Raw genomic sequence first — 24,999 nt, 5'->3', positions numbered from 1 at the left:
AGCAAAGTCTCTACTTAATTATTTCATTAGTCTTTTAGTGCTTCTTTCTCATTTTAACCTCGCCTCCTCTGAAATCTATTCTGCAGTACCAGTTAACCATCTTTGAACATGCTGATATCATGGCACTCCTCTGTTAACCCACAAAGGCTCATGGTTTTATAAACCTTAGTTTTATCAGGGCATATTTGCTTGTTTCACTAATTGAATTACGTTATTTTAAAAAGAATGTGTATTTTCTTTAAAAGGAAAGAATATTCAATGATAGTTTCAATAACACCCTTACACATCATCTGTTATTATTTCCCATGGAAATCTTAGAGTTAGATGGTGTTTTGGTGACCACTTAGTCCAACTCCTTTGTTTGACCAATGCAGTCCAGAGAAGTGACTCAGTTTCTACTCTTAAGTCTTGGCTCCAGTATTTTTACTGCATATCAGGCTCTGTACAAAACATTCAACTTCTCAATGCCGCAGTGTCCTCATCTGAGAAACAGGGGTGGTAATAGAGCTTATGTAATAGAGCTGTAATGAGGAGTCAATACAGTAATGCACATAAAGAGCTCAGTTCGGTACTTGACATCTTTAAATACTTCCACCTGATTTTCAAGGCCTTTTGAAATCATGTCCCACTTTACCTGTCCAATCATATTGCCTGCTTTTCTTCAAATTCTGACCTTTCTAGTCTCTCCTAACTGCACTGTGGTGACTTCTACTACTGGATCACATTCATATTCTGTCTAAACTCTGCCCATCTGAATGTTATCTCTGTCTTAGGGTTCCACTCAAGCCCTTCCACCTCCTTGAAGTCGTTGCTTCTCTTTTTCTAAGCACAATGATCATGTTAGTCTTTGTTATTTTTCTGTGATTTCATGTGTTTTATGTCTGTAACTTCATTACAGTTTCATGGAGTATGAAATCATTTTAAGCTTTGAAGAATCTATTTTTATGGTGCTTAGCACACAGTCTAAACTTCATAAAAGTTTATGTGTTGGTTGATTATAAGTGCTGACCTGGATGGTTTAAAAAATTCTAACTCTATAAGTTATTCCCTTGAGTAGAACATATTCTAGCCACATGTTATTTACATACTTGATTCAATGAATTTATTTATGCTTTATATCCTACCTGCTTCCATTAAGGATTTGCAGCAGCATGTAACTTGTAGTGAGATTTCATATTGTCATACATATTTAAATAGAATGATTTTTAGAAATATCTTTAAAGAAATATATTCTACCAAAAGATATAGGTGAGTCACTGATATTTTTTTCCTTCTCCTGAGTGTCTAGGTTTTACCAGTGAAATGAGTTATTTTGCCTAATGTTGAATGTGTTAAAACTTATAACATATCATGGTTTCTTGGAAGTGTCTCTGTTTTATTCTTCACTCTTTTCAGCTGTGAACCCTTTGTTGCACAGAAGCTCTGAAAGTGTCAGTCAAAACCAGAAAAGAATGAAGTCTATTTCATATTTTGGGTTTGGGAAATCTGATTGTTTCTCTTGGAACAGATTGTTCATTACAACAGTGTCTATAATAAATGGAGTGTGCTGCCGAGATAGATGGAAATGAAATTAATTTGGCTCAGATGTGATCTTTGTTTTGCTTATGAGAATTTGAAACATCCTTACAGAGTTTCAAATTTCCATGCAATTTAGAAATAAAGGAGATTTCAAAATGTCTGTCTCCCTTGCCAGTGGCCATCATTATCTTACTGGGGCACTGCAGGACAGAACAGCAAGTGTGAATAACTGTATATGAAATTAGTGTGTGATAGGACCTTATCAGAATTCTTGTTTAAAATGTATATTTTGCAAATAAAAATACCACATAAGATAACGTGCTTTCTGTTGTAGGTTGCCTATCAGATTGGTAACTATGAGTTGGCAAAGAAAGTTTTCTCACCCGTCTGGGATTATTTTGTTGCTTCACCACCTCACAGTGAACAATCTGTTATTTGTTTAAGCAACATAATGACTATTACACAGAGAAGGTAATTAGAAATGTTCTTTTCAAATATTAATTTGCTTTTTGAAATTAAATGTTGGGTGTGAAGCCTAGAATTAATTTATTTTCAATTTCATGTTAAGATCGTCCATCTAAAACTATTTCCAATCAGTATTTTAATAAGCACATACCTTCTTTGTTAGAATCAGAAAAAATACTGGAGTCATATGGATGCATTCTGAATATAAGTTAATGAAGGTTATGGAAAAAAATACCAAATACTAACCAACGTAATGCCAGTTATACTAGGAAACACAAATGTCTTTGGGAAGTTTTGTAACAGCGAAAGGTCAGGTTCAGGTTAAGGTTAGGGTCTGATGGGTGGACTGTTGGGATAAAAAAGGCTTTTTCTTTGCTTGAAGATGCTCCCAGGATCAGCCTATCAGCAACTGCAAATAGATCAGTAGAAGCTGCCACAGGCCATCATTTTGCTTTACTGCCATTTTTCTTAAAGGAACAAAGTTTAAGAGTAGGTTTAGAAATGACCATTAGTGTGATTTCCGGCTACCTTCACAAGTTCAAAAACAACAGTCTCCTTCACCTGCTTGTTAATGCCTGAAATTTCTTTAATAAGAAGACAAAGCCCTTCACTCCTCAAAGATAATGAGCTTAAAATGCAAATACTGGTTGAGGGAAGGCATGGATAATGCTGATTTACAGAAAGGTATAATTCCATTCATTTAAAAAATGTAGACTTAGCTTTTACCATGTACAAGGATGCTAGGTGCTATGGGAAATGGATTTGAGAGGCATGTTAGAGGAGAAAGAGACCGGACTTGGAAGATTTTATGTGACTTGTGAGGATAAGAGAGAGGAAGGAGTGACAGTTGACTGGGATTTCCAGGGTTACCTGACTGGAAGCCTTTGACATTTACTAAGGGAATGTGAGAGGTGGAACACGTTTTTGGAGGAAGACAATGAATTTGATTGAGGGTATTTTGAGTTTAGTTTTCTCGTAGGACATCTTGGTAGATAGGAGATGTCCAGTAGGTAGTTGGTTATTTAGTGCTGACAACTCAGGAGAGGTCAAGGCTAGAGATACAGATTTAGAAACTTTCCATTGAGATCATCATTGACATTTTAACAATGTGTGATATCTCCCAGGGAATGACTGTTCAGCCGAAAAGACAGAAGGCTGGAGTTTGAACCTGGGCATTGCTTCCTTTTAAGAGACAGAAGCAGGAGATGGAACTGAGGAGGGCTATTGAAAAAGGAGCAGTCCAGGAGGTGAAAGTATGGGAACACACTACTAAGGGAAGTAAGAGTATCACCATGGAGGACTGTCAGCAGCGTTGAATGCTAGCACAAGATCAGGTAGAGCAGTCACTCAATAAAATGCTACAGAGAGGTTGGGTAGGGCGAGCACTAAGAAGAGGCTTTAAAGCTGGCAACTAGGGGGCCATTGGTGGGTTCAACAGAGTCATTTTTGTGGCATGATGGGACAGAAATCTTTTGCAATTGGCTAAGGAATAATGAAAATGGAGAATTTTAACAAGCGAAGACTACTGTTGTGAAGTTTGGTGGTAAAGAGGAGGAAAGTCTGGTGCTGGCCTGGTGGCTTGGGCGGTTAGAGCTCCATGCTCGTAACTCCAAAGGCTGCCGGTTCGATTCCCATGTGGGCCAGTGGGCTCTCAACCACAAGGTTGCCAGTTCAATTCCTCGAATCCTGCAAGGGATGATGGGCTCCGCCCCCTGCAACTAAGATTGAACACGGCACCTTGAGCTGAGCTGCCTCCCAGATGACTCAGTTGGTTGGAGCAGGGGCTCTCAACCACAAGGTTGCCAGTTCAATTCCTCGACTCCCGCAAGGGATGGTGGGCTGTGCCCCCTGCAACTAGCAACGGCAACTGGACCTGGAGCTGAGCTGCGCCCTCCATAACTAAGACTGAAAGGACAACAACTTGAAGCTGAACGGCACCCTCAAAACTAAGATTGAAAGGACAACAACTTGACTTGGAAAAAAGTCCTGGAAGTACACATTGTTCCCCAAAAAAGTCCTGTTCCCCTTCCCCAATAAAATCTTTGGGGAAAAAAAAAAGAGGAGGAAAGTTGGAGGAAGTTTGAGGGGAAAGGCAGGCTTAAGGAAAGAAATTTGGAATTTTGGAAGGTGCAGAGGGAGAGACTGAGGATACAAGAAAATGCAGGTGATGATGACACTGTGGTGGTAGAGCCAGGAGGACATAAGAGCACCTGGGGTAGAGAACAGTGGTTAGAACATTTGTTGTGGGGATGTGAACAAGGAGACATTAGTGATAAACGGAAGTGTTGCTGAGGAGCACTAGTGACTCAGCTGATGTCACACAACATGAATTGTAGTAGAGCACAGTTCTTGTGGTTAAGGGCCATTTGATTGGTCCTAGAATAGTGTCTTGTACATAATAGGTGTTCAGAAAATGATAATTTGAATGAAAATGAGTAAGTGAATACATGATGATTGAGCATTGTGGCAGGGATAGAAAAATTGGACAGTGACATCTATGCAAGGTCAGGCAAATTGATTATTGCCAAAAATAAGGGGTAGAGAATCTAAAGTGCGAGAGAATTCACTATTGAAATAACTACCAGAGTCTGAGCTGGGAAGGGAAGGAAATGGAGCCAGGAGGAGGTGATAGCCTGGACTCATTGCACGTGTCAAGGTACTGATGGTCAGCATGAAGACAAAGAGAAAGTGTAGTATGAGTTGCAGGAGTGGGAGGAGAACTAACATTCTCCTGACAACAGTAATTTTAGAATCTAACATGGTGATGAAACATAATCTGCTGGTGTGATTTACTGATGTCAGATTCTTTCTTGTTTCATAGGAATAGGGGGTGTGGAAGTAGAAGGACCTAAAGCCTAGAAGGGAGGGTTTGTCACTGAGTAAGTTTAAGGGTAAGGAAGGGAATATTGGAAACAAGGAAGATAGCAGATTTCACATTTTGCCAATGGTTGGCACTGTTGACTGAAATTTAGAAATGATAATCAAAAATAATCCAAAAGTTAAGTCAATCAGTCTTTCTCCTCTCTCTGCCTCTATCTGTCTCTGTCTCTCTCTCAACATTGCTGATTCTGCTAGAGATGATCCTCATTTTCAGAAAGTTCATTAATTTAAATACTGCGCCTGTTTTCTAGGCTTCTGGCTATCTATAGTGATTTCATTATTTTGATAAAAAGAGCTTTACATATTAGAACCAGAAAACTTTCACAATAGTTATTTTTATGTATCTATGACATAATATGTCAGCAGCTTAATTTTCTTACTTGTGAACTTGTTGTTAAGGATAGTCTTGAATTTTAACTTAAACACTGTATAAAAGTAGCTGTTCCACAAATTTTTGCTGCAGTCTTGTGATCATTGTGTGGATGCTATGAAAAATCAATCTAAAAAGGCAAGTTCACATGCTAAATCATTTTATGTTTAAATATGTAATGTCACTTACTTTCTTTTGCAGATTACATTCAGATATTTTGGCAGAGACTTCTTCAATCCTCTTATACCTTTTTCTTAGAAATATTTTTGTGACAAGTGACATTAAAATTAAAGAAGAAAATCTTTTCTGTGACAATATTAAAGGCAATGAAATTTTCCCCTCTCAACAAGTAAGTGAAATAAAATGACTGAAAATGTGTCAACTTTCCTTTATCTGTTTTTTGGTGTTTCAAGTTCTTGTTATTTTGGGAATGTGTATCCTGGCTTGTGAATAGACTAAGAGGCCATTGTATGATTATGCTGGCTTGTTTGATATTCCATATAGGATTCACAGTCCTGAGTTCATTTTTTCCCTTTTTTCTAATTTATCTTCTTTTTCCCTGTACAAAAATAGTATAGATTTCAAATATTCAAAAATGTATAATGCATAAAGTGAAACCCATTGTAATCCTATTGTACTTAAGAATACTCTTTTTGTTCTCATGTGATTTCTCCAATTTTAAAAATATGAGTAGACAAATCTGTTAATGTTATTATTATTATTATTTTTTTTTCAAAAATGGGATTATGATGTATTTGCTATTTTGCAATTTGACTTTTAAATACATTTTATAATATATCTTGGACATATTTTCATGCAGGTACTTGTCAATTTATGACATTCTTTTTAATTATAACATTGCATTCCTGTACAGAGGCAGGAATTTAACTTATTTCCTCTTGACAGATTCTCAGTACTTAGAAACATCGCTCTGTGCACATCTACAACCTTATAATTCTCTTTCTTTTAATAGCAATCCTACATTTGTTTCATTTTAGGTTAAGGTTACTCTTCTCTATGTCCTTCTTTACTCATTTAGATACATGGAGGCTTTTGCCCTGGTTGTCTTTGTTTCTTTGTTTCTCTGTTCCTCCCTCCCTCCCTCCCTCCCTCCCTCCCTCCCTCCCTCCCTCCCTCTCTCTCTCTCTCTTTCTTTCTTTCTTTCTTTCTTTCTTTCCTCCCTCCATCCCTTCCTCCCTCCCTTCTTCTTTCTTGCCGGTGCATTCACCTACTCATCCATTTATTTATTAATTAGTTAACCAATACATTGTTACATGAGACTGCTAGTTTCTGTGGATATGAAAGTGAAAAAAACATGACTCTGCCCAAGGCAAGTTCACAGCCTTGTAGAGCCCAAGCACTCACCACCATGAACCTGTTCCTACCACATTGCGTTCAGTTTCTTCTTTCAGCATCCAGTCTGAAAATAAAGACAATCCTGCATTTCTTCAATGATTTCCAGAATGCTAGACTACCATTCTAGTATTATAATATAGAAAAATCATGAAATCTTTCCCCGGGAAAGGGAAAGGAGGAGTAAGATAGACTTCTTATTCTTTTTAAGTGGCATTTACAAAAGCCTAGCTTTACATTTCATTATCATTTTTTTTTTTTTTTTTAAGTAGGAGAATTATAAAAGAAGACTAGTTTGGTATACTGAAAGTTTACTATTTTCTCACAAATCCAGAAGGGAATGGGACTCTGTTACTCAAGTGGGGAATTTTACAGAGACATTATATTTTAATTATTATTTGCTATAATCTATGTCCTTGAAAAGCTAGATTTTTTTTTTCTAACATTAAAACGTAGCCAACATTTTATTTTACTAATTAAAAGAGATTGGTTCTTTTTCTGTTACTAGTAGTATTTGTATTGTTTTACAAAGAGTTCTGAAGTTCAATTCTAAGATTGTGATATCCATATGTAGCCTTATTATACAGGGCTTAGAGTTGTTCCTGAATTTAGATTTTCTTCGTACCAACATTCATGTCATTGTCAAGCCCTTTTTTCCCCCTTAGAGACACATTAGTTAAGCACCTGCTGTTCAATTTGAGTAACAATACCTGTTTCTTTACAGATTGCTAGACTAATTGAATGTGAAAGAGTATTGGTGGCATTGGAACTTAGCAACTACCTGAATGATCCCAGTTATACCCTTCAAGCTGTGACTCAATGTTATGGCCTCCTTGCTCCTATAATCTATCACAATATTGTTTTGGTACCCGTTGTGCAGGTAAGCGTATTCCCGCCACCATATACCCCCAATAATGGTATTTTTATAAGGGCAACCCAACAATGCATTTTGGAAAAGAAAAACCAATGTATCTCTTATAAAGTCCAAATAACAAGTATTATGAAGTTTCATGAGTTAATTGAAAAACATTTCAATAATTTAAATGATATGTCTAGGCGAACATAAATAAGAACAAAAGGTGTTCTCCATATTTAAATATTGACAGTGTGCTTTTCTAGGCTTTTAAAGTTATTTCAATTTTTATTTTATTGTAATGTTAGAAACAGCAATATTTATTCAAAACATATTGTTAAAGCCCTCATCTGGGGAAGAAATTTGGTAGATGACCCAAGAATACGTATTTGGTGTCTTGGTGATGGAGAAGTTGGAGGGTCCCCTGGCTACAGAGATTATATTAGCTGTCTATGCCTGCTAATAAATCGTCATAACCTTAGTGGCCTAAAACCATGGGTGCATTTACGATCTCATAGTTTCTATGTGTCAGGAGGCTGGACACAGGTTAGCAGGTCTTCTGCTCAGTGTTTCATCAGGATGAAATCAAGGTTGCAATCTGATCTGAGGCCAAGGGTCTTCTTCCAAGCTCACTGGTTGTTTGAGAGAATTCTTTTCCTCCCAGTTGTGTGATAGGAGGTTGTTGCCTCCTAAAGGCTGACTACCAGTTCCCTGCCACAACATGGCAGTATGCTTCTGCAAGGCCAGCAAGAGAGTCTCCTCTAATATGCATGAGGTGCCTTACTCATATATAACGCAGTGTAGTCGTGAGAGTAACAATGCCGTCACATTCACAGGTCCTGTCCACACTCAAGGGGATGGGTTACACAGGGCTTATGCGCCAGAGGAGGGATCCTGGGGACTATCTTAGAATTCTGCCTACCACAGAGAAGTAATGAGAGGAGCAGGATTTTCTGCGGATGGTTGTAGAAAGTTACCATCATTGTCGTCATCATCATCATTGACTCAGATTTTGAGACCCAAGAAAATGTGAGTGAACTTACGCAAAGTACAAAAAAAAAATTTTAATTAACTATTGAGGAAATTAACCAGAGAGCTTAAGTAACAACAAACACTCACTTGTGAGTGGCTCTACTGGAGCATAGACGTGCCTCCTTCTCCCGAATTTCCTGCATCTAGAAGTTCTGCTGCTGAAGAGATATGCCTCCAAAATCCAAAATTTAGATTTATAGTTGACAGACTTCCATGTCACCTGTAAATGGACCGGTGCAGTATTTTCAAGGGTAGAATCTTCTTCCTCCAGAAACCAAAGGTGTGTGCCTGGCATTGCCCTTTCTTTTTAAGAGATGAGAACTGCCTGATGTCTGGTGTCAGTGTTTCAGCATGCCCCAGACAGTTCATTAATGTATCAGGCCCCGGAATCTTCATAGGGTTTATTTCTACCCTATGGAGACCATGTGTCAACCAAGGTCTTTAATGTACTTCCATTTCTTGCTCATTAAGTCTGATTAATATAATGTTATTGATATAGTGGCCCAATGCTTTGTTTTGAAAAATGTCCAGAAAATACACACTTTTTCTTAAAAGATTCTGTCAGAGGGTGGGAGAGTTACCATTGCCCTGGGGCAAGACTCTGAATGTATACTCATCTGTCCAGTGTGAATGGGAACTTCCGGTACTTCTTTCTGAGAGGGAAGGAAAGGAAACTTGAACCATCTCAATGCATGCCTTTTAATGTGCTCTAGCAAAGATCCCACATTGGGAATGGCACCTGCAATTCGTGCTCCACTTGTTGAGTTCAGGATCATCCACCGTCATCCTTTAGGATCCCACTGATTCAGGAAGCCTTTAGCTATAGCCCAGAGAATAGGTTGTATCTCTGAGGAAAAGTCTGAGGAATGGCGTTTCTAATTAAACTATATTATTTGGAATTGGAAAAACCAAATGGAACAGGGAGGAGATTCTACAAATAGGCCTCCTATAGTCTAGAAATTGAGGCCTCCAATATTAGGCCTCGATATGTAGAGAATATATGGCAAAATTGGCATTTCAATTTAGTGGGAAGAGAATGGATATTTTTAATAAATGGTGAAACACCTGGATATTCATCTGAAAGTAAACAGAGATTGATTCTATTTGTATCCTTTTCAAAAAGTTGATATCTTAAATGTAAAACAAAGCAAAAAAATTTTACCAAAAAAAAAAAAAAAAGGAAAAAAGAATCTCTGGAGACTACCTGTCCAATCCAGGTTGGGGGAACCAATTCTAACCAAGACAGAAGTCTTAGAAACCACAAGAAAAAGAAGACATATTTGACTATATGTCTAGCCACCTATATGTGAAAAAGGGATCATAATAAAGATACTGTGTTTCCCCGAAAATAAGACCGGGTCTTATATTAATTTTTGCTCCAAAAGACGCATTGGGGCTTAGTTCAGGGGAAGACCTCCTGAAAAATCATGCTAGAGCTTATTTTCTAGTTAGATCTTGTTTTCGGGGAAACACAATAGTAGAAAATTTATGGATTTGGAAAAAAATGTATCTAATACTGATGAAAGGTAAGTACATATAACTACAAGTCTTACAAATTGACAATAATATAACAGAAAAATGGGCACAGGATATGAATAGGTAGTTTATAGGAAAGCAAATCCAAGTAAATGGCTCAGAGATGGATGAGAAGATGCTTAGATTGTGAATATTCATAGACATGCACATTAAATGAACTATGTAACATCACTGGCAGAATTGAAAAGATCTGTAACTCCTATTGCTGTGAGCATGTGGGGCAAAGGCATTCTTGTTCATTGATGGGGGAAATGTGAATTGTTCCAGGCTTTGGATTATGGTAAAGCAATCGTAATCAAACTGAATTTAATTTTAATTAAAATTAAAAACAAACATACCTGGCAGCAATCCCTCTACTAGCAATCCCCCTCCCATAGAATACAATTTTAGTCCAATTAAAAATACATTTACCTGACACAGCAATCCCTCTATTATGTAGTAGTTTATCTCATATAATAGAATCACCAGTTGGTAGGATGCAACTGCTTGTGGTGGCAAGAAAGCTGGAGATGAAGAGAAAGTGCAGTAACAGGAGGATGGCCAGTAGTGCCAGACTGGAAAACATCAATTGTAAAATTGTGTAACATGGAGATTTTGGAAGTGGCGGAATAAATTATGGTTGATCCATATTGAATAATGTTATGCCTCCATTAGAAATAATGAATTGGAGCTACACCTGTCGACTTGAAGGGATTTTTCACAAGACATGGTTAAAGGAGAAATGCACAGTTCAGAAAAGTGTGTATAAATCCCATTTTGTAACATAACATTAACCCTCCTATGTACATTTATATGTTTACACACACACACACACACACACACACACACACACTTATTTGAGCCAGGAAGAAAACTACAAAACATTATGTCAACATGATTTGGGGTTATGGTGGGAGAGGGTGATGGTGGAAGTGAGGAATTAAACAAACATAAAAAACCGGTAAGTGTACTGTAACAACAGTAATAATATTGTTAGAATGGTAGCTTGAATCAAGTAATGTGCCCCTAAAGGAGCCACATCCATATATTAATTTGTCCTTTGGGATAATCTGAATGATGACAAGATTGATGCAATCTCAGCTCTACTTTTCTGATTGTAATATTGCTTAGAAATGTGCAACAGAATAGAAAGCTAATCTGAATCATCTAGCTCTTGATCAAATTCATGATCCTCTAATATGAAGCAAGGAGAATAAGAAGTACACACCAATATTAATTGATTTCCTGGGAAATGAATATTTGGTTTTAATTTTAAAAGAAATTTATTTCAAGTACCTGGTACCACTGTATATTTAATATGGTACATACTTCTCCATATGGTTTTTCAAGATCTTCCTAAACCTGGATGCGATCTTAGTTTTCTTGTATACATGTAGCGTTCCGCCTATATCTTCTATGGCATTGTCAAAATGTGCTTTGTTTTATAGTTATTAGTGTACTTATTTTATTCTGTCTACACGTTTTTAAGTTACTTTAGATGAGGTACTCATCTGAAAATTGAACATATCTATTTTATTTCAGAGTGCATTCCAACAATGATAAATAATTTATCAATAATTATTGATAACAGTACAATTTGATGACTTAAAACTTGCATGATTTGAATAGAACATTTTGTAATGAGTAAGGATGGTGTTTTTCAACAAACCCATTGTGCTTCTATTTTTTAGATCTTGATAAAGTGTGTAGTGGTTTTGCAAGGACTACCAAGTATCATCTCCTCAAAGAAACATATTGAGAGTTTTGAAAGTGTACAGCACATGATAGCTTGTTGCATCTTCTACATAACAAAGGTATTTATCTCATTCTCATGTCATAAAATTTAGGAGTAGTAATGATTAAGAAAGTTAAGATACTGTTAATCACAGGAATTAGATTAAACACTAACACCCAGAAAGTATTTTAGATTAAAAGTAGCCTGAGTAGGCCAATTGGTAAAACCTTGAGAGTGTATCTTGGGAAGGAGATGGAAAAAAAGGCATGTTAGGAGACCTCATTCACTTTGGAAACAAGAAAGAACCAAGAGACCGGAGGCAGAGGTAAGCTTATTTATCATCATTGCTTGGCTTAAAGACCAGCATGGTGTGTTTTTTTCAAAGGCGTTGGTTGACTGAATCTGGTGAGTCTCCTCAAAGAAGGGCGGTATCTGCCTGTTTTATGTGATCTTCACAGGACCTTTCTGATTTGGCCAGGGTTCTGGAAGGCTACTGCATATGTGGCCTGATTTGATCCATTATTGTTGAGACTTAAGTTTGCTTCCGTGGAGGTCTGGCAACAGAGAGGCCTCTGCCCTGTACCTAAGCAAAGAGGTCACGAATTGCTGACTCTTCATGGCCTGACCTGAGAAACAGAAAATCATATTCCTCTGGTTTGCCACTGTCGGAGAGACTTCTGTGACCTGCCTTGTGTAGATGCTGAGGGAACATAAGCCATTAGCCAGAAGAGAAAAATAATAATTCACTTAAGAGGACTCAGAACCCCCAGGAGGGGAAGAGCAGACTGACACTAAAATAACTGTGTTATTTACTCTGATCATGTTGGAAAAGACCAGAGATGATTAAAAAAAAAAAAAAAAGAAAACAAAAGAAAGAAAACTTTCAAGGTGATACCATTAAATGATCAAAACACAAAACAAACCAATTTGATTTTTGATTAAAAAATTAAACAGAGAAAGGTTATGGTTATGGTATTTCTTGAGTCAAATCTGGAAGTTCAGAAATACCTGACAACGTAGAACAGAATTGCCTAGAGATAAACTCAGAAGGTAGATCCAAAATTCGTAACGTGAAATAAAAGGAGTTTTGGAGGTAGAAAAGAAACAAATGGAAACATAATAGGCCCCCTGAGTCCCAGCCAGGATTAACGTAAGAACTCATGTATAGAGACACGTATTGGAGAAATGCCTGAAGTCCAAGGATAAGGACAAATCTTAAAGTTCTGAGATCCTAGTAACAGGTTATTTGCAATGGAAAGAGAATTAATTAGCTTCAAACTTTTTATCAGCAATGCTAGAAGTTAAAATACTGGAGCAACATTTGTAGAATCCTGAGGGTCCAAAAATTAATAACCAGGAAAGATATCATTCACTTGTCAGGGCAAAATAAACATTTCAAGAAGTGCAGGCATTTAAAAAGTATTCTTCCTATGTACTTATCTGAGGAAAACACTTGAGGAAATACTCTATCAAATGACAATTGGTTCAGAACAGAAATCCCAAGATAGGGAAAGACAAAAAGGAGAGGAATAATGGGAGCAATGAATCTTGCAATATATGTATTATTAAAATTAAATAGATAATAATGATGTGACTAGGACTTTGTAATATAAATGCTAAGTAGGGATTCTTGAAACAGAAGGATCATTCTTGAAAGGAAAACTTATTAGTAACCTAGAACTAAAGCTTCCTTCTTGTTTGGGCCCAGGGAGGGGAGAGCAATTACATAATCTTTGTTCATGCTTATGTTTTTTTTTTAATGTATATAGTATAAATATAATATAAAATGATTCTTTTCTTTTGATAGAATAAATATATTTTCTTTTGATAGAATAAATACATTTAAAGGAATAAATATATTTAAAGGACTCAGAGGAATATGTAGCCATGAACAGAACTTTAAAACATAGTAGGGCTTCTAAATTGATAGGAAGGAAAAATGAACAGAGGAATGACAAGGAGGAAAAGTGGCTAATTCAGCAAAAGGAAGAAGAGGAAAAAGAGATAGTATTTAAGATAGAAGGAATAAAGTCAAGTATATTAATAACTTCACTCGTGTGAATGAACTCAGGAGGCAGACTGGCAGATGGGCTAAAAAGTCACATTTAAATGTATAATATTTCAAGAAACACACATAAAACATAGTGACAAACTTTGGTTGAAAAATAAGTGGATAGACAAAGAAAGGTACTAGGAAAATGCAAACAAAAATAAAGGAAGGGTGACAATTTTCATATCTGAAAAAGCAGAATTCATGGCCCAGAACATTAATTAGGACAGAGAGAGGCCTTGTACCAGTGTTCCTCACATCTGTTCTGTCTGATCACCCTTCTCGTCTCCTGGATGGCATCTGGTTACTTTTTGGTCTTAGGACAGTCTCATTTTCAAGTACTAATGATTAAGTCTGAATTAAAACAAAACCTGAATTTTTGACAACAGCAAATTAAAGGATAAAAACAAAATTATATGAAAATGCTACAAAGGCATTTGATAGCACTCAGCAACTTTTCCTAATAAAATTGCGAAGTAAGTTAGAAATGGAAGGAAGATATTGCATACAGTGGTCCCCCCTTACCTGCGGGAGATACATTCTAAGACTCCCCAGTGGATGCCTGAAACTGTGGATAGTAGTGAACCCTACATATATACTATGTTTTTTAATGCTTTTTCCCCCCCATGCATTCCTACCTATGGTAAAGTTTAATTTATAAATTAGGTACAGTAAGAGATTAACAACAAAAACAAAATAGAACAATTATAAGAATATACGCTAATAAAAGTTCTATGAATGTATCCTCTCTCTCTCAAAATATCTTATTGTATTGTACTCATCCTTCTTGTGATGATGTGGCATGATAAAATGCCTTTGTGATGAGATAAGTGAGGTGAATGATGTGTCAGGCTACTACTGACCTTCTGACAATACATCAGAAGGAGGATTACCTGCTTGGAGTGATCCTGGATCAGTGAGCCATGGCCCTGGCAATGGTTGGGTGTCAGCAGCAGATGATGTCGGTGGTTGAGGGAATTGAATATTTTTGCACTGAGGTTGACCATGATAACTAAAATCACGGCAAGTGAAACCTCAGATAAGGGGGAACTACTGTAATGATAAAGACATTTACCAAAATTTCACAGCAGATATCATACTAAATGGCATATTTCTGAAGCCATTTCCTTAAAGACCAGGCACAGGAGATGCTGACTTTTAATAGTGTGATTCATTATTTGAAGAGATTCTGTCTCATGCAATAGGTTAAGAATATGAAATAATTTTATAATATTAGAAAAGTATAATTTATCTGTAATTGTAGAGGTCTCAAAACCCATGAGACTCTAGTAAAAAAATTACTAGAATTGAAAAGAGAATTTATAAAGTGATTATATGTAAAACACAAACTAAGTTTTTTTGTGTTTTGTTTTTGTTTTTGTTTTGTTTTAATACTAGCAGTAGCCAGTTAGAAACGGAGAAGGGAAAATATATCATTTATAATACACAATATTTTAAATTTAAAAAAATGTTAAAGGACCTAAATTAAATAACTGTGAAATCTTACTGAAGGACACAAAATAAGATCTGAACATATGGCAGGCAACACCAGGTTCCTGAATAAGAAGACTTACTGTCATAGAAATATAAATCCTTCCTAAAATAATATTTAACTGCAATGCAGTTCACATAAGACTCCCAATGGAGTTACTTTGAAACTGATTAGAATAATTCAAAAGTTCTTGATATTAACATTTACCGTAAGGCCACTTCAATAAAAATGGTGTTAACAGGGTAATGGGCAAAAATAGTTCAGTGGAAGAGAATAGGGAGTCTAGAAATAGCCAGACCCAGGTCTACAGAATAACTTAACATATGACAAAAGTATTTGGATCCACTGAGAAAATGATAATTTATTATAGTAGTTTATTTAATAAATAGTACAACTAACAATTCATCTGAAAATAAACATAGCCAGAGTCCTACCTCACATATAAACAAAATAAAGTCCCAATGGATTTAAGGATGAATAGCCTTGAAGTCAGGGGAGACCCTTCTCAACAGGGCACAACATTCAAAAGATACACAAAAAGATAGATAAATAGAGTAAATGATATGAGGAGCTATTGAAGGGTTTCAAACAGGGAATTACATAATGAAGTTTGCATTTTAGAAAAAAAGAAATTGTTCTGGTTGTGCAACAGCTAGTAATTAGAGGGGGCTAAGAACTGAGGCAGGGAATGAGTTAGAAGGTGAGAGATGATAAATTAAACCAGTATAGAAAAGTGGGAGAGAGAATTGAAAAGATTCAAGAGGGATTTGTAAGATAGAATTGAGAACCTGGAAATCTATTGAGTATAGGGGGAATAAAGGTGGGAAAAGAAAGGGTTGACAGTAATCCAGTTATCTGTCCTGAGCGGAGGGATGAATGCAATGCTATGTATTGAACCCTGGTTGGGGAGTAATTTTGTGTGGGAAAGGGAGAATAGAGAATGAGTTTTGAATATATTGAATTTTGGGCCCATAGGATATTCAAAGAGGTGGCCATTATGTATTTGGACCTACAGGTTTAGAGTTCAGGAGAGGTCAATATGCATAAAGACAAAGGAGTCATTAGTATATAGACTTAGTGAGGCAACGAAACAGATAATATCACCCGCGGACAGTGTGTAGAGTAGAAGGGAAGAGAATTACCATGTTTCCCCGAAAATAAGACCTAGCCGGACCATCAGCTCTAATGCGTCTTTTGGAGCAAAAATTAATACAAGACTCGGTTTTATTTTATTATAATATAAGACCAGGTCTATGATATAATATAATATAGTATAGTATAATATAATATAATGTAATATAATATAATATATGTAATGTAATATAATATACCGGATCTTATATTAATTTTTGCTCCAAAAGACGCATTAGAGCTGATGGTCTGGCTAGGTCTTATTTTTGGGGAAACAGTATCTAAGAATCTCGAGGGTGCACTTACTCTAAGGGGCCAGTCCTGCTTCTGCTTGGAAAGAGGAATATTGGAGAGTCCATTAGCACAAATCTCTTGTCCTTCCTAACCCTTCCCCAACCTTGAGAATCTTCCTGCTGCTATTAGTTCTGTCATTGTCACATGGTGTAACCATTCAGAAAGCAGGAGTCTCACACAATCCAAAGCACCTCTTTCCATTTCCACTGAATCACACACATTAATTAGTGTTCTGCTAAGCTAAAAGTGCACTCTCCAAGGCTACTTTTCTTCAGAATATATTCATCCGCTTGGCCTTTCCCCCCAAACCCTTCGGTCAATGAGTATTTAGGAGACGGTGTCTTTTTCAAATAAGAGAAGGCCAGGTTACACTCTCCTTTCAGGGCACTGGACAACTACTCACTTTACATTTAAATAACTAATAGGGTCTACTGTAGTGTTTCTTCCAGAACAAAGAAATTCTAATCCAAGGCAGTTTGTTGCTTGCAGTTTGCCAATAGCAACTTCTCCTGCTAAAAATCAACCACCCAATAAATCAACCAGAGAAGCAGCCATAAAACCAATTCTCTGCTTATCCAGGTACTCCACAACATGTGCCTATTAATGGGGAGGAGCCAGAAGAGGGAAAGGATGAGTATATAGGAGAGGAGGGGTGACTACTAGAGCAAGGTCCCTGAGAAGGCAGGGGTGAGCACATGTGGGAGGAGTTAGTCTGGACAAGAGGTTCACCTCTCCCTTCTAGTAAGAGGACAAGATGGTTGTACTTGCAGGTGAATATGTAGGTAGGTTTGTGGAAAGGAAGCAAGGTCATTTGCTGAGAGTGAGAAGGTGAAGAGTAAGGGTGGGTTTCAGACATTTGAGAAGAATGGGAGAGTTGGTGACAACCCCTGTGGGAGATGGGAGAGAGTGCTGTCCTAGAATAGAGTGTCCAGCCAGCATGTGGGGTCCAGTGGAGCCTGAAGTCCTGGGATGCCGCCTCTCTTGGCCTCCTGAGATTTTTCTCCCGTAGCACAAAATAGCTTGGGGCTGGCTCTGTATTTCCTAATATGCTATCCATGACTCTACTTCCCATTTGAGGAATTATATTGAGATCCAAGTGATGTTATTGTACAAATGACTCGGAATGTATTCTGGACATTTTAAAAAAGTATGTATTAGTATCAAGATTTTGCTATGAGAGCCAAATTGATATGCTGAAACATTTCAGAAGTTTCCTCCAGCATGACCCGCAGTCCCAGAAACTTGGACTAGCCCTGAACCCCAGATTTGGGTGCTCACTTCATATAAACACATTTAAAAAAAATATTTTTATTAAAATGTAGCTAACACACAATATTATGTTAGTTTCAGGTGTATATGATAGTTATTCAACATTTATATACCTAAAGAAGTGATCACCATGATAAGTCCAGCAACCATCTGACATTGTACTGTGCCATCACAATATTATTGACTGTATTCCCCATCCTGTACATTAATTACATCCCCATGACTTGTTTTATACCTGGAATTTGAAGCTCTTATTCCCCTTCACCTTCCTCCCCACTTTTTAAATTTTTCCATTACAGTTGACATTCAAATTACTTTATATTAATTTCAGGTGTACTGCATAGTGGTTAGACATTTATATAATTTAAGAAGTGATCCCCCTGACTAGTTTAGTACCCACTGGCACTGTACATAGTTATTACCATATTATTGACTATATTCCCTATGCTTTACTTTACATCCGCATGACTATTCTGTAACTACCAATTTTTACTTCTTAATGCCTTCACCTTTTCACTCTGTCCCCCAAGCCCCCCATCTATCACCCCAATAAATCTAGTACACATCTGACACCATACATAGTTATTACAATATTATCGACTATATTCCTTATACTATACCCTATATCCCCATGACTATCGTGTAACAACAAATTTATACTTCTTAATCCCTTCCTTTTCACCTGCCCCCAAGCCCGCACATCTGGCAACCATCAAAATGTGGTTGTTTTAAAGTCTATTTTGTCTGATATAAGTATTGCTATCTCAGCTTTTTTTGTTTTTGTTTCCATTTTCATGAAATATCTTTTTTCTCATCCCTTCACTTTTAGTCTGTTTGTGTCTTTTGATCTGAAGTGAGTCTCTTGTAAACAGCATATGTAAGGGTTTTGTTTTCTTATCCATTCAGCCACCCTATCTTTTGATTGGGTTATAGGGTATAGCATAAGGAATATAGTCAATAATATTGTAATAACTATGTATGGTGTCAGATGTGTACTTGATTTATTGGGGTGATAGATGGGGGCTTGGGGGACAGAGTGAAAAGGTGAAAGCATTAAGAAGTAAAAATTGGTAGTTACAGAATAGTCATGGGGATGTAAAGTAAAGCACAGGGAATATAGTCAATAATATGGTAATAGCTATGTACAGTGCCAGTGGGTACTTTTGAATCCATTTACATTGAAAGTAATTATTGATAGATATGTAGTTGTTGTCATTTTATTCATACACATATTTTCTTTGTCTTAAAGAAGTTTCTCTAACATTCCCGGTTTGGTGGTGAGGAACTCCTTTAGTTTTTTTCTTGTCTGGGAAGCTCTTTATCTGTGATTTGATTCTAAATGTTAGTTTTGCTCGTTAGAGTAATCTTGGTTGTAGCTCCTTGCTTTTCATCACTTTGAATATTTCTTGCCAATCCTTCTGGCCAGCAAAATTTCTGTTGAGAAATCAATTGACAGTCTTATGGGGGCTCCCGTGTAGTTAACTAATTGCTTTTCTCTTGCTGCTTTTACGATTCTCTCTGTCTTTAACTTTTGGCATTTTAATTATGATGTGTCTTGGTGTGGGCCTCTTTGAGTTCATCTTCTTTGGGACTCTCTGTGCTTCCTACGCTTGTATATCTATTTCCTTCACCAGGTTAGAGAAGTTTTCAGTCATTATTTCTTCAAATAGGTTTTTCAATCCCTTACTCTCTCTCTTCTCCTTCTGGTACCCCTATGATGCAAATGTTGGTACACTTGATATTGTCCCAGAGGCCCCTTAAACTATCCTCATTTTTTTTGGAATACTTTTTCTTTTTGCTGTTCTGATTGGGTGTTCCCTACTACCTTAACTTCTAACGCACTGATTCATTCCTTTGCTTTATCTAATCTACTATCGATTCCCTGTAATGTATTCTTCATTTCAGTTATTGTAGTCTTTATTTCTGTCTAGTTCTTTTTTATGTTTTTTATCTCCATTTTTATATTTCCTTTCTCTTTTTTGGAGTTCTCCCTGAGATCATTGAGCATCCTTATAACCAGTGTTTGGAACTCTGCGTCTGGTAGATTACTTGTCTCCATTTTGTTTACATCTTTTTCAGAGTTTTGTTCAGTGTTTACCTACTCCACCATCTTGACCGAAAGTCCTAAACACATTTTTATATGGATTTTCTCTTAAGATAGTTAAAGCCTAGTTAGTCAAATGACTTTGTTTCTTTTCTCTGTTCTGTTAAAAAAAAAATGGCAATCTTTTCAGATGACTCAGGCTTTCTTATATAAGTGCAGTAGTTTTTTCTAAAATTTGTCAGAATTCCAAATACTGAGAAACATCATCTTAAATGTTCCACTATTTTGCATTGTTAAACAATTATTATGCTAAACATCTGTCATAGTCTTTTTATTTCTGTTCACCATTTGATATGTTAAGTAGAATTGGTTCTCTTTCTTTTGATTGGAACAGTTCGTTATCATTTAGTATTTTCTACTGACATCTTACAACAAGGGGGAAAAATTACGTAGTATTCTATGGACCTAGGACCTAAATATGTCAGAAAGCAAAGTTGAGTCAAGAACAAACATTAGCTCATTTCTGTTTTCTAATGACAAAATTTGCTCCCTCTTGTATCAATTTTATAATGAGATTGGACTGTTTTGCCTGGCATTCAAGGCCCTGTATAACAAACCCCATCTACCTTTTCAAACTTTATTTTACCATTTTTCCTCCCACACTCTGTTCCATAGTCAGCATTAGTTTACAACTATTTCCTTGGTCCCATGGAAATATTTCTAGTTCTTAGCACCTTGCATCAGGTCAGTCTTATCAGGTGTAAGCAGCTACTCACTGGTTTTCAGCCACCTTATTATATCCTTTCCCTGCTTGGGAGGTAACAGTTGTTACTTATCTTAAATACTAATTTATTCAACTTAACAGAATGCATCTAGAAATAACAAATTCATACACTCAGACTACCCTCAGAATATTGCCCTGTGGGATTCACAATGACTGTGTCTGCTTCATGTGACCCTTCACTACAGCAGGCTCTATGCAAATCAGATTGCTGGTCAGGGACGCTTTCCTAGAGTTGCTGCTAGAGCTCAGGTTTTAATGACCAGGTAGAGTTATATAAATAAGGTGGGGAAGCTGTTCTGGGAAACGGCTCAGCCATAGGAAGGCATGGCATTCTGAAACCATGGTGAGTGTCAGAATTTGTACGTGGCTAAATATTTTGTAAACTCAAGTACAAGGAAATGAATGGTGAAAAGATTACGCTAGAGAGGTTGGTAAAGGCCAGGCTAGAGAAGGCCAAGAATAACAATTAGTAACAGAGACTGTGGATGAGAGTGGCAGAGTGGGCTACTCCCCTTCTTATGATACAGTATCTGCTTCCCCTAGGGTTCATGGAGAATCTGCCAAAAACAGCTTAACTCTAGTTCAGTTCACTCCCAGAATGCCTTGTATATCATTTACTGACATAAATGCCAACTATCCCACCCCCGCCATGCCAAAACACCAGGTGGTCAGCAAATGTGCCATTTCACATAGAAAGCAACTGAAGACAAGAGGTAGTAGTTATTATGTGGTTTTTAAAAATGGTTTTATTTTAACATGAATCTTTTAAGTGGAAATAGTTTCTTAACTTAGTATGCCAAAACGTGTGTGGCTATAGGTCCCAGAGATATGGGGAATTCATTATTGATGAGATTTCTGTTATTTGTCCTTTATTCAGAGTAGTGGAATCACGCGGTTTTATTTCTTAGGAAATATGATCTGGGGGTAAGCTTCCAATTTCCTTAACAGAAACAGGGGAATTCTTAGATCCAAAACATTAATGGGAGTTTTGAGTTTATGAAAGATGATACAAGACACTTGAGAATAGACAAGAGTTTCCAACAGAGATAATTAATAAATATTTTAAATTAGATTCTGCGTTCATGGAAGGAATACGACCTGGCAGTAATTATTATAAATTATGGGAAAAAGATGTTGGACATCACATTAGGATGCCAGTCGCTATTTGGTACTACTGACCAAGAAGAAATACAAGAGGAGGTAATTACTTTTTTTTCTCATCTTTAAGCTTATGTTTAGTTGAGTCTTTCAAGAGGTCATGTAGTATTAGTAAACATGTTAGAAAATAGTAAACATATTAGTTAATTTAATTGGTCATATTCACATAAAGGAAAAATAATATATAGTGAAGAGCGCTTCTTTTTCCTTTTTCTTTTAATCATGATTTTAAAAAATGAAAAGGCATCCATGCTAGAATACTGAATAGTTCCCTATCACCAGTGCTGCCATCAGTTCGGGGTTGGTTGAAAACTTCCTACACCCAGTTGGACATTGGACTAAAAGCCCTGTGAAGCCTCTCCCAAATCTCTCCCAGATTTTATTATTCTGGGTGGGTCATTGAATGTAGTGAACACTTATCAGAGCTTTTCATTGTATTCAGAATAGATTTCCTAAACTCATGGTCACACCTAAATTGTCTTCTTTGTGAGACTGCTAATGTTTGAGCCTACTTTTTAATATCTACCCCCCAAGCATGGGTCTTACTAGAACCTATTTTATTGCCTTTCGTAGAAACTATGTGGTTAAATTTTTTGTACATCAAATCTTGAACTGTCGCTTCGTTGATCGGGTTTCTGAGGTGCACTAGAAGTTACTTGAAGCCCCTTCAGTGACTGGGGTCGGGTAGAGACTATTATCCCCCAGCCTGTGTCAGTCGGAATAGCTCCATTTCTTTTGCTATCATATGTTGAGTTTCCAAGTGAGCATTTGTTTGCCACAAAAAGCTTCAAATATTAGCAGTCTTTTACTGGATGGATTTTTTCAGCCGTTAATACTTTTTTTTTGAAGGGGATTGTTTTGTCTGGAGAGAATTTTGATTAAGCTTGCAGCAATATGAGGGTTTTTTCCCACCAAGTGTTGTTCACTCTCAGAGTCCATCAGCCAGTCCTTCATGTCGCCCATGTTTTAGCTCAGGACATGTGCCTGCACAGCACTGTGGTGCAGGACCCCACGCCTTTCTCCTTGGAGCCTCTGGTCCAGCAGAAGGTTGTGACACTTCCTTCTGACAAGCCTGTAGGGACTGAGAAGCTAATTAGGAGTCAGAAATCATTATAGCCACTCAAGGTTGCTTTATGCCTAAAGAGGCTTGGGAGGTTTTTTTGTTTTGTTTTGTTTTTCAGAACAAAAGACATTAACTGGTCAGTTCTTAGTGACGGTGGGGAGCCTGTGTACAGACCCACCAATTTTTAATTCACTAATTACTGATCCTGTTACGTTTCAATGAAAGGCAAAGCAGAAAAGACAATTAGCTTAGTTGTAAAGAAGCTCCTTCTGAAATAAGGAAAGGGAAAAAAAGAAAAAAAGTAATGCATTTCTAAGGGCATGCTGGGAATTTTCTTTTGAGGATTTTTAGAGACATACCCTCAATTGCTGTCAGGAGAGTGTGTGTGTATCCGGGGTGCTCTTTAGGAGGGGTGGAAATTACTGGGAGGAAGGGAGAGAGAAGGAAAGAACTATTTTGGTTAACTTCCATAAAATATTGCATACTGTGTCTGATGTGTAGTTAGAACACAATGACTGTTAGTAGTAATTATTAATTTGTATTATTTAGCCATGTACTTCATAGTTTTGTTTACTAAGTATGAAAACATAATTTAAAGAATGTTACTTGAAAATGACAACTGTTGAAACATGTTGAAGTACATACATTCTGACATTTCACCAATGTTTCTAGGGTTCTCCTAAGAAGTTTTCCAAGACTAAGAGGCCACAGCAGATATTGTCACCTGAAAAAATAAATGAACAGCTCACCTTGTTGGAGACACACCTTCTCAAAATGACAAAGCAATGTAGTCATTTTTTTCTTCCTATGTACTTCTGTTTAGCGTTATGTTTTTAAAAACAAGAAAATATTTTGTTAAAAGCATTAAGAGGAGATTAGCATTAGGTAAACCCTTTAAGGTTTACACAGTGCTTTTATCTGATGTTATTAATTTAACAATACTCTGTTAATAAGGGATTGCTAACTCTTTTTACAGATGTGACTCATAAAGATTAAATAAATTATCTAGGATTATGTAGTTGGCTTTGAGCCTAAATCTTCTGACTCCAAAACAGGGTTTCTCAACCTTGACGCTATTGCCAATTTGGGCCAGATAATTCTTTGTTGTGGGGGATTGTCCTAGGCATTGGGGATGTTGAACAGCATCCCTAGTCTCTACCCAGAGATTCATAGCACACCATTTCCCCAGCTCTGACATCCAACTGGGAAGCAAAATGTGGCCAAATATGTTGGGGAGGGAGGGCGCAAAATTGAGAATCACTGCTCTAAAGGCAAATATGTAACTGAGAAGTAAAGGGACAGCATAAGGGGCTGATGCGTGAGTGATCTGAACCACCACCTACTCACGTGAGAGATTAGTTTAATTTCAGGTCATTGTGCTGTGTAGTAATTTCATAATGGACCAATATGTTAGCACAATGATTGGAATTTTGGAATTTGCAGTTTGGAAATTTGCTTAAGAAATTGATTTAGTTTCTGGTGATGGTAAATATTATCACATTTTTAAAAAGCAAGTACTTCAGATTTTCTAGAAGAACAAGAGAGTACCTAAATTTCTGTTACGTGGGAGGCTCCACTTTTGGCCCCTGGGTCTTTCGGGAACTGACTATACTTGTAGAGTTTTGTGTCCCTCCCGACCTCACATCTCATACTGTGTGTCTCAGTTATATCGGGGTGGTTGTAATGTTTTGGAATTCCCTGACTTGGATCTCTCACTGTTTTTCGTCATGCTCCATGTCTGTTTCAAGCTGAATTTATGAATTGAACCCAATGCTCTAGTATTCATATAACCATATTCATATATTCATATATGAATATTCATATATTCATAAACATAGTTTTGGGAAATTATGTAATTGTCTGGTTACTTATAAAAAATATAATTCCTTAAAATGTAGAGCATCCTAGAAATATGAATTATTTGTTTTCATATTATCCAAAAAACCCCTCACATTTTACTAAGAAGCACAATGTAATGTTACAAGTTTTACTA

The 24,999-nt window shown here is 36.8% G+C and overlaps 1 protein-coding gene across 1 annotated transcript in view; it reads left to right on the top strand.

The window, feature by feature from the left end:
* The window catches only part of CFAP54 (cilia and flagella associated protein 54), a 253,643-nt gene that overhangs the window by 83,580 nt on the left and 145,064 nt on the right, over nucleotides 1-24,999 (top strand). The window contains exons 23-28 of the mRNA XM_033116208.1: nucleotides 1,853-1,989; nucleotides 5,435-5,582; nucleotides 7,311-7,466; nucleotides 11,678-11,800; nucleotides 21,857-21,985; nucleotides 23,679-23,793. Of these exons, the coding sequence (XP_032972099.1) occupies nucleotides 1,853-1,989; nucleotides 5,435-5,582; nucleotides 7,311-7,466; nucleotides 11,678-11,800; nucleotides 21,857-21,985; nucleotides 23,679-23,793 (808 nt within the window). The remainder of the gene's footprint in view (nucleotides 1-1,852; nucleotides 1,990-5,434; nucleotides 5,583-7,310; nucleotides 7,467-11,677; nucleotides 11,801-21,856; nucleotides 21,986-23,678; nucleotides 23,794-24,999) is intronic.

Source organism: Rhinolophus ferrumequinum, chromosome 10 (assembly GCF_004115265.2).
Source record: "Rhinolophus ferrumequinum isolate MPI-CBG mRhiFer1 chromosome 10, mRhiFer1_v1.p, whole genome shotgun sequence".
In the NCBI taxonomy this organism is placed as follows: domain Eukaryota; kingdom Metazoa; phylum Chordata; class Mammalia; order Chiroptera; family Rhinolophidae; genus Rhinolophus; species Rhinolophus ferrumequinum.
This window is presented reverse-complemented; position numbering and strand designations above follow the sequence as displayed.